The sequence below is a fragment of the Melanotaenia boesemani genome, chromosome 15, assembly GCF_017639745.1.
Source record: "Melanotaenia boesemani isolate fMelBoe1 chromosome 15, fMelBoe1.pri, whole genome shotgun sequence".
In the NCBI taxonomy this organism is placed as follows: Eukaryota; Metazoa; Chordata; class Actinopteri; order Atheriniformes; family Melanotaeniidae; genus Melanotaenia; species Melanotaenia boesemani.
In genome coordinates, this window is record NC_055696.1 from 15,611,011 (window position 1) to 15,621,428 (window position 10,418).

At 36.3% G+C, this 10,418-nt stretch overlaps 1 protein-coding gene across 1 annotated transcript; it reads right to left on the bottom strand.

Moving 5' to 3' along the window:
• Positions 1–311: 311 nt before the first annotated feature.
• On the bottom strand, positions 312–10,241 carry LOC121654544 (NEDD4 family-interacting protein 1-like). Its single transcript, XM_042008742.1, has 7 exons — positions 10,024–10,241; positions 8,676–8,763; positions 8,169–8,299; positions 4,543–4,630; positions 3,116–3,240; positions 2,777–2,843; positions 312–1,231 (listed from the first exon to the last, which is right to left on the bottom strand). Exons 1-7 carry the CDS (start codon positions 10,051–10,053, stop codon positions 1,128–1,130), a joined length of 633 nt encoding a protein of 210 aa, XP_041864676.1. The 5' UTR covers positions 10,054–10,241; the 3' UTR covers positions 312–1,127.
• Between the last annotated feature and the right edge of the window lie 177 nt (positions 10,242–10,418).

Sequence of the window (10,418 nt, forward strand, 5' to 3'; positions counted from 1 at the left end):
ATTAACATGTTGTTTGCAAAGGGGTATTTATATTAACAGTTTGATAAGTACTTATAAATAGTGCCACGCCATCGATAAGTATAATTTTCAAGTTTTATTCCAACTATTATATATATCAAGTGTCAGGCAATAAAATATATGTCACTTCCTCTACAATTAGGGTAAAAAAAATCTTTCATGTTCATTAAAGGAAAAAGTATACTTTGAAACTTTTTCCTCTTTTTACATGGCAGTGATTCCAAAAAGAAAATCTGTCAGTACATAGTTGCCTCCTTTTTCAGTGGGGGAAAAAAACAGACTTGTCAATGATATAGGGTGCTGAAGTTATTTATTTGACCAGAAGTGCTCAGATGCACATCTCACTCCATTGACAGACTATCAGCCTGACCCAGAAAGCTCTGCTCCTGACTAACTTGAATATTCCTGCAGGCTATCTAGACTTAACATCTAACAAAGGAAAAATAAAGATTAGTAAATAAATGGACAAATCATTAAGACACATGGAGAAAACTGGCTCCTGATTTTTCTTTACAAAACATTTTTAAGCCCATATCCCCATAAAACAGCAACTATTTTCCCTTTACAGCTTAAGTCTTACATGAAACGCATAATGTTTCACAAGGAACAAACATCACAGGGAGAAAAGAAGCTAAAGCACATTAAATTTAAATAGATTATCTCACATTGCTTATATCAACCCATAACCCTTGGTATGAGAACCACCTTTTTCTGTGCAAAAAGATTTTACACAGATGGCTTGTGAAAATAACACAAACAAGACTGCCCCCTGGTGGCTGAAAGGGAGAACAGTGCATGCTGCTGCTGCCAACAGTTAAAATAGTAAGGCATTCATTTAAACATTACACTCTTCATAACTGTATAAAGCACTTGACAGTTCACCACTAACAACTGAAGGATTTGATGGATTTCACAGCTTTAACTGTTTTACACCAAGAAGGGTCAACAGATGTCAAACTATCCAAGTTGGTTCCGGCAGAGAGGGAATTTTTTAATTTTTTCCCCCTTTCTGATTGGATAACACCAGACAGTATGCCTTACTGAAACCAAAAACAACAACAAAAAAAAGAAAGAAAATAAAACACAATGAAGACTTTCTGTTTGCGAGCTCAGTACATGAAGAGGACTCGGGTGTGGGGCAGAGTGGAGAAGGTGTCAGCCATCTTGCGGATTCTGGCATAATTGATGAATCCTCGGAGAAAGAGCAGGAAGCCTGAACAAGAAAATTGGATAACTATGAGACAAAAGTCCAGCTCAGGACCTAAAAGTACCAATAAAGGAAGGACAGAAATTATGTGTTTACGAACAAAACAGTTACATGAACATTTGAGGTTAGAAATTACTCCACCGTGTTCTTAAAAAGGAAGCGTAAACTCCTCTACACAGCACAAAAACATTGAAAATTCATTTTAAAAAAACAGTTCAAGAAGTTCAAGTCCTGTAGATTTTCTGAACTAATACTGGTTAAAGATTGTTACAAATAATAATAATAATAAGAAAACATGGATAGTATAAATAAATCAAAATGGAAAGATTATGACAAACTAATAAAGGATATAAAATATGCAACAAACCAAACTGCTTAAAAGATCAGCCAGAAATTCTGAATTAAGATCATCTTAAGAGGAAGAAGAGCTTTTAACTCCACAGTCAAGCTGTGAGCTGCTCTTTATCAGCTGCTAAGAGGAGTACACAAAACACATGCAGTAAAAACGGCTGGTTATCTTTATCTAGTGTCATAGACTAAAGGAAACATGAATGATAAATCTTCTATATTCACTTCTTTTTTGCTTTGTGAAGCTCAGCCATGAGGGACACTTCTGGAGCGATACTTCAGGTTTTCTGCTACATTTTTTATCATCATTCAAATTTAAATATTAGTCAAGGACAACACAAGTATTTAAGTAAGTAAACACATTTTTTAAAGTAAGGTTTCTATTAAGAGGGGGGGGGGGATTCCAAACATACATGGTCCCCCCACCTCGATCAGCTGTTCATTAAATGGGTTTTATGAAAAGACTAATGGGGGAATGAAAAGTGGAGGCAGAGCAGGAGAGAGCAGCAGGGAAGCTGTGGCAGACTATTTGTACAGCAGAACCTTAGAGCTCTTCAGAATCAGACGTACTTTATTAATCCCAGCCTGGAAAATTTCAGTGTTAGAGAGGCATTAAAAAATGACAGAGAAAACGAGTAAAATTAAAAGCCCCTCCCCTAAAAGTTCAAGAACAAGACTTGGGAAGCCCTCGACTGTCTCCAGCTCAAAGAGGAACTATCACCAGCTGGCTTTGAATATGTTTTACATGTTTCCCAGCTCAACACACGACTCAAATAACATATACCTGCCTCTGGCATAGTATGTGTTCCAGTATTTGCATTGATTTATATTTTAGCTAGATTTTTGCTTCACATATAAACTGAAGCTATTATTTCTTACTGAATTTTCACAATATTAATTTAATTCATTACTCAGGCACTCCTCATAAGAGTACCACATGGAATTCAGATTTGGAAGTGTGTAGTCTTTCAGATTTGATGTTGGAGGGCTTTCACAACACATTTTTAAAGCTGAACTTGATAGCACCTAATCTGGTTAACCCACCACTGCAGCACAAAAAACAGGAGCAGGGGTGTACAAGTCTGTATAACCTGATTTAGGATTTGATACCTAAACACTGGTCTCACAGAACTCATTAGAGCTCAGCTTCATTCGAATCAGGTCTATGGTCAGTAATTTTAAATACAGAGGTCTGCTACTTACCCATTACCAGAAACACCCACCACAGCCAGTACTGTCCATCAAAGTAACCAGGAAAGTATGTGGAGAACTAGAACCCCAACAAAGCAACAGAAATGACTGGTTAGAGTAATTATGGCATGTGCTGGTTTTGCTCAAATGAAATTGACATTTTAAAACTCGAATGAAGAAAGCGACGCAGTCCTCAAGAGATCTTTGAGGAAATAGTTCAGTGCCAGCAAGTCAACCACTAGAGACAACATTAAAATACCACGGTGGTGTTTGGGGCTTGTGTTTGTTTCTGTGTACATAAAACCACATTTTCTGTGTTGCATGTGAGCTGTGTGATGTTGTGATTCTTACTCTGACTATGAGGATCCATTTAATGAGGGAGAGGCCAAAGCCAGAGATGGCCCCATAACGTCCAGCTGCTGAAGTGGTCAGGCAGAAAGACAAGAAGAAACCAATCCAGTTGAACAGGAATGCCACTAAAGAGAGAGAAATGAGGGAAAAAACAGTCATTTGTCATTATGTATTCCTGCAATACCCTGATCTAAAATGAGAAAAGTGAATAAAATACTTGAGTTACATAGGTGGGTCTCTGGCAAGGCACTACACTGGATTACATCATATTTGACAGATAGAGACTTCTGTGTATCTACTAGCCATCATACGTCTGAGCACATAAAAATGACATCTAGAGTCCCACAGGGATCCATTCTGGGGCCTCTTCTGTTCAACATTTACAAGCTTGCACTCACTCAGATTATGAAAAATATGAAGATTAGTTACCATAGTTACGCAGACAACACACAAATGTATATAACCATAGAACTTGGGAATTATAGTCCTCTAGAAAACCTCATTAGGTGTCTTGAGGAAATGCATAACGTTTTACAATTGAACAGGGACAAGACAGGTGATGATCAGTGAACCAAAAGAGGAATGTCCAGAAATCAGCACCCTCCTTAAATCTGCTATGTTAAATAGCAAAAACCAAGCTAGAAATCTGGGTGTTATTTTGGATTGTGACTGGAATTTTAGGAGTCACAAAAACTGCCTTCTATCACCTAAAAAACATCTCTAAGATAACAAGACTCATGTGTCAGAGTGGCTTGGAAAAACTGGTTCATGCATTTATTTTCAGCAGACTGGACCAGTGTAAAAGTCAAAGGTTGATTAGACAGTTGCAGTGGATCCAGAATTCTGCTGCTTGAGTTCTTACCAACACCAGAAAGGTAGATCATATTGATCCTGTTTTGACGTCTCTACACTAGCTATGTGTCCAAGAAAGAGTTGATTTTAAAATTCTGTTACTGGTTTATAAAGCTCTAAATAGTTTAGGGCCAAAGTACATCTCAGACCAACTGGTATACTATGAACCTCCAAGGCAGGTTAGACCATCAGGTCCAGGCTTGCTTTCTATTCCTAGATTAAGAATTAAACATGCTTTTAGATTTTATACACCTTCTATTTGGAATACCCACACAACTGCAGGTCAGCTGAAACTCTTAAATCACTTCTTAAAACTTATCTTTTTACAGTTGCTTTTCACTAGTCTTTTATTTCTATTGTTTTTATTTTTTTATTTACTTATTTGCATGTATTCATCTTCCCTGCTTGGAGAAACTGCTTTTTATGCAACATGTTGCTCTAAATTGTCTCTTTGTATGTATATGTTTGCAACTGATTGCTTTGTTTAAAGCACTTTGACTTACTTTTGTCTGAAAAGTGCCATAAAAACAAAGTTTGATTTGATTTGGTTGATATGAACTGAAAGAGTCACTCACTGAAGAAGGTGAGCATGAAGATGCCATCATTTCCTATCCTCAGCTGATCGGCATCTTCAAAATCATCTCTGGTCACAAAGTCTTCATCCTGACAAAGAATAAAAATTACAGAGAGGGAAAAAAAAACAATTCATTACAAAAGCTATTTCATCACAGCAAAGCTGGATGGGTGGTAGCAGAGATTTCCACATCTTTAGTTTGCTTATGTGAAATATAATTCCAAACACATACATACATACATATATATATATATATATATATATATATGCAAAGCTGCTTCTGGCTGATCCCGCCCTTACTTACTGTCAGATATTAATGCCTATTAATAAGGAGTGTGTAAAAAAACATTTAAAAGTTAAGAGTACTGTAACATGTTGTAGGCTCTTAATTCGAGAACAGCTGGAGTTGCTAGTTAAAGTACCTAAAATGACACTTTAACTTCAGATCTGTTCAGTTTTAGGCCAGATATATTTTTCTTTCTTTTTCTAATGTTTGGAATTGAAATGCAATTAAATGCATTTTTCCAGATATTACTTGAGTTTGAGTTTACAATATTAATTTCTGTGTCTGTTATTTGATTCAGTGTCTACTAAAATCCATCTAAGTTAAAAAAAAAAAAAGGTTGCTTTTTGAGGCAAATATTGTTATGCAATTAAAATGTGATTATCAAGATTAATTTATTACAAAGCCTGTAATTAATTTGATACATTTTTTAATCGAGCCCCACCCCTAATATATATACTGTATATATATATATATATATATATATATATATATATATATATATATCAAATATCTGCCAGAGGTATCAAAGCTTTGCTGAAAACACAGAGCAGATATAAACAACTGACAGACAAATGGAAACAACACTGCAAGTTTATTTAATGACTTTCATTAGGACTTTACCCAAAATTCTGACGTCTGTCAGATTCAATGCAAGACATCAGCATAATTCAGAGTTTCTATAATGTTCCTCTAAGGAGTAGCAAGCACTACCAAAATAAACAAGAAGGGTGGGATACTGAATACATACACACTACAGGTACATTGGTGTTTTTACCAAACTAGGATCAAATACACTTCCTCTCATCACACACTCTCCTCCAAGTTACCTCCAGTGAACTGCGAATAACATCATCAAAAGTCTCCAGACGTTCCCTGTGCTGAGGCTGCTGCTGAGCGCAAGGCGATGTGTGCAGAGAAACACAACACCAGCAATCAAAAAAATATCAAAACCACACGATGCTTCTTATAAAGAATTAAGGAATGACTGTTTTCTTCCAGGTGTAAAACTACAGAGCGGTAACGAAGGTTCTTGAATATGTTGTTGTTAATCACGCTCCTCCATCAACACTGCAGCAGAGCAGACAGGCAAAATAACGGGAGGCCCAGGCCGTGCTGGAAATCTGTGCACCTTGGGATACCCCACTATGAAGCCCTGGGGAGATTCTTACAATACCAGTGAGATTGTGGGTGAAATATATCCATCCGTAATCAGCTTTGCTGCTTTGTGTCTAATGTGAAAACTGATTACTGCTGTTTGTTTTTGAGCATTTTATTTATTCTGTGCATAAACATTGAATAATGTAGAAAGACACCAGTGGACTGGGCAGTCCCGTTTTGCTACACCCTTATAGTAAGGTGTGGCTGGCTAACATGTAGGCCTTTGAAATTTTAAAGGTCCCATATCATACATTTTTTCAACAATTTCATATGGGTGTCAGAGGTCCATCAACATTGTTTTTAAAGTGTATTACCCTAAATTCAGACTTGGTCCTTAATTTCAACCATTCTAAAATTGGTTCTAGTGAGCTCTACTGAGAACAGGCTGTTTCTGTGTCTGAACCTGTTAATGTTTATGATTGGTGCCTGTCCATCCCCCCCTCCACGCCCTTCTCTAGGAGAGGATCTGGCTTTCGCAGACGCCCGCTCTGTGATTTTAGAGGGCAGGCTCAGCAAACGGGGGGACGGGTCAATGGCAGTATCCACTACCGGGGGTAGTGGTTATTTCCCTTTGTGAGGTATGACTGTTAGAAAAACTTTATAAAGTGAATTTTGCATAAAATGGGACCTTTAAAGATTTTTGTCTGATTGCATTATGATTCATGTCACTACTTTTATCATTTATTGTGTTTTTTTTGGGGGGTTTTTTTTCAGATGACTGTATTCTTCTGAATGGTTCTTGTTCGCAAATCTGCCTTAAAAAATATTCTTAACTCACTGTGACTTTCTGTTCAAAAAGATTAAATGATAAGTAAGGAGCAATCCATCGCAACACCCACCAGAGCACTGATACGAGTTATTCATTTTCTGTTGGCTTGACATTCTTGCTTATCCATCAACTTTTAATCATTTAAAAATCTTTACTTTTTTTAACTTAAACATAATATGAGTAAGAAAATCAGGAAAACTGTGGCTCTTGTGAATACTAGGTAATAGGGGTGTGTAGCTCTCCGTTGTCAGTTGTGGATCCTTAATTATCCAGGTCATGGTAATCCTAGGTAAATAGAAGATGTGAAGATGTTTCACCTTTCATCTATCTTTTTTAAATGAAGCTTTAACTAACTGGCAGAGTTTCATGTTTATAAGCTGTTATAGTAATACTTATATAAACTAAAACATTGCTATACTACCCAGTCCTTGTCACAGTTAACATGTTATCTATTACCATTTATCCCAACTATTTGACACTAAAATGCTAACTTGAAACATTAGCTTGTGTTGTTTCCAGTCTAGATGGATGTGTAGACCGCCTGCTTTAAATCATCTATATTGAGGTGCTGTGTTAATCTAATGCAGTTTTACCATGCTAAAACAAGATACAATTTCCACTTTTCTTTAGTTAAAAACAGTTTCAAAACTTGGACCCTGTTTTTTTCCCAGATTTTGCTACTTTTCCTACTTTTCTTCCTTCTGAGCCTAGCTAAGTAGCTGTGTAGATTAAAAACAAAGCACTACGGTAATAATTTGCTTTGAGCTCCCTGTGTGTGTGCGTAATCTGTGTTCTACTGACTTTTCTTCAGGATGACTTCTTTCTTATAAAAGTAAAAATGATTGTCAAACTTTAGATTTGGTGGTGCATTGTTGGACATGTCTGACAGTTTTTGTTTCTGGTTCAGCAGTTTGGTTGATGAACTTATGGTTCACATGAGGGCTAATATCTATCAGTCAGCAGACCCCTCTGAGGTCGGAGAGCAGAGATCAGTGATTATTTTATGTTTTTGTGACTTAATTTTATTTATTTGCTGTTTTTTTAATAATTTATTTTTGGCTGAGTGGCTAATAACTCATTTTTTGTAACTGCATTTATTTCTAATTTACTCCTAAGAGATAACATTATTCATTATGTGGAAAAAAATCATCATTTTACACATAATCATTTTTGTGCGAAAAACAGACTTCTTTAATATTATAAACCTTTATTGTTTAAACCAGTGACACAATGAGCTATATGAAGAAGAGATGCATAAAACACGAGAAATTTCACATCAAGTGCTAAACTCTTCCTGCCTTGCAGATAACATCAGCAATGTTTCAGAAGAAACCACAGTCTGCGCATGCAAGAGAGAAAATATTCATAGAGAATGCAACCACAAGGTGGAAAAAGAAAATAGTCAGACACTCACTCTTCCGGTAACCAAAGGAGCAGAGGTCTCAGCCTTAGTTCTTTCTGCTTCGTCATAGGAAGGAAGCGTCGTTGCTACATTATATGATGGAGGCTTCGGGAAAACCCCATCTTCCTTGAAGTCAAAGTAGGCTTAAAAAGAAACAGCACACAGATTCATCAAAAGAGAGAAGTCTAACTAATATAAAAATTTTTATTCATACGGGCAAACGTAAGGCAAGGAACTAGAAGGCATTTTTAAAGCCCCTACTTAAAATAAGTTTTCAAATATTCACAATAACCTCTTAAGAGTCACAGTTACCACTGACAGTGAGTAAACAAAAGAAGTGAGTAAATTCAATGTATTTGGTCCAAATATGACAAGGAGCGGCTCAATGAAAACATTTATTTATAACTCAAATGACACATTAATATTGATGTCCAGTAGGATGAGTTATCATTTCTCATTCAATGGATATATAACTATCATAAGTGACCAAAGAAATATCAGGATAAATTATGGTTTTACCAGAACTGTCCACTGCAATGCTGCTGTATGGAGGGGGAGCATCAGCTGCTACATGTGGATTCTCCTCTGGATCCTCCTCATTGGGCAACTGTGGCAGAGAAATACAGAAATTTAGTGTGTGCTACAAAGTAAATGTGCATGTACTGGTTGCTTCTGGTTTAAAATAAATTTTTTTAAGGACACTTGGGAAGACTTGCACCTCTTGTCTACTGATAAAATCATTTTTGCAGCATGCTTTATTAAAAATACACATGACTATGACATGAGCACAGGATAAGAACCTACATAGGCAAAAATATTTTATTTTATAACCAGCAAATTGAAAATAATAAAAGTGTGAAAAAAATAAATCAAGTATGCAACAACAGAAATGTGTGTGTGAATGGTAAGTGTACAGAAATGGTTAAACGTGCATCAAAAATGAGTTTCCTATTACAAATTGGACATATCAGTTGTCAGTTTTTCCTTCAACAACGTTTCTGTAATTAAAGAATTGCTACAATATATAGTTATTTCTAGAAAACATGACTCCCATGCAATGAATCACAACCTATTTTGGCTACCCTGGCTTTAAGACAGATTTTTCAGGTGATAATGGCTAGGTAAAATTGTGATTCTGATTAACCTGGAGTATCTCAAGTACCCATAATCTCAAGAAACATTACAGTTTTAAGTATTTTATAATTACTGTCTGCACTAAGGGGATATTACTGGTTAATTACGAAATACGTTCTGATGTAGCCAGACATCATTCCTGCATTCATCCAGTTTAGCAAACACAGGCTGTCTGCCCTGATAATACATAACTAAGCCGATCAGCTGGAGGATTTGGAAAGTTATCATACTGCTAAACTAGAGGACCAGTCAACACACACACACACCCTTCTGAAGCTCACGTGGTACCCAAACTCCTGCACAAACAAGTTCTGGTAAAATGTCGCTGTTTGACGTTATTTAGCCAACAACGCTAACCAACTGGAATATGGTTAGCTGGCGAGTTTTCGTGGCTCAGCTCGACATTTAACCATCCACAAACCATCAGAGATAAATGCCCAAGCTCATTCTCAAGTAAATTATTCACAAAAGCTTAAACAAATTAATAATAAAAATTTGTCTTCGTGTGAGCCAGTTAGCTTCCCTTTGATAGGAGTCAGTCGATGAAAGTAAGACTTGTTATAACGAGGTCGACTAACTGTGATCCTTTGACGGCAGCGACATCCCTATTTCCTTTACAGAAAACAATAAAAAGAATGTTCAAAGACTACACGCACCGAGGAGACTTGAATAAACGAGGCAATATTAAAACTAAACCAAAAATTACTGTTTAATCAATTTTTTTTTTTCATACCTGCTGATATCTTGGGCTTGGCTCGGCCATCCCACTTTGAACAGCTAGCAGTCAAGGACCGGAAACCAATACGCCACCAAAAAATAAAATAAAATAAACACCAAACAAAGTCACAAAATTATATAACGGTTGTAACTGTGAACTTAGCGCATGCCTCAGTGGAAACCTGGTGGAAACTGCTTGTCTTCCCTGCTTAGAGCTTAAAATATTGTCAAGCTACAAAAGTGATTGACTAAATGTTAACCACTTCCGGTTAGTTTAATTAAAAATCGCAGTCTGCATTCAAAATAATGGGAGATTTAGCTTGAGATAAATTCATATGAAAATATGTATTTTTTGTTTGTTTTTAATTATTTATTTTTTAACTTATTTGGTTAGGTAAATATGTGCATTTT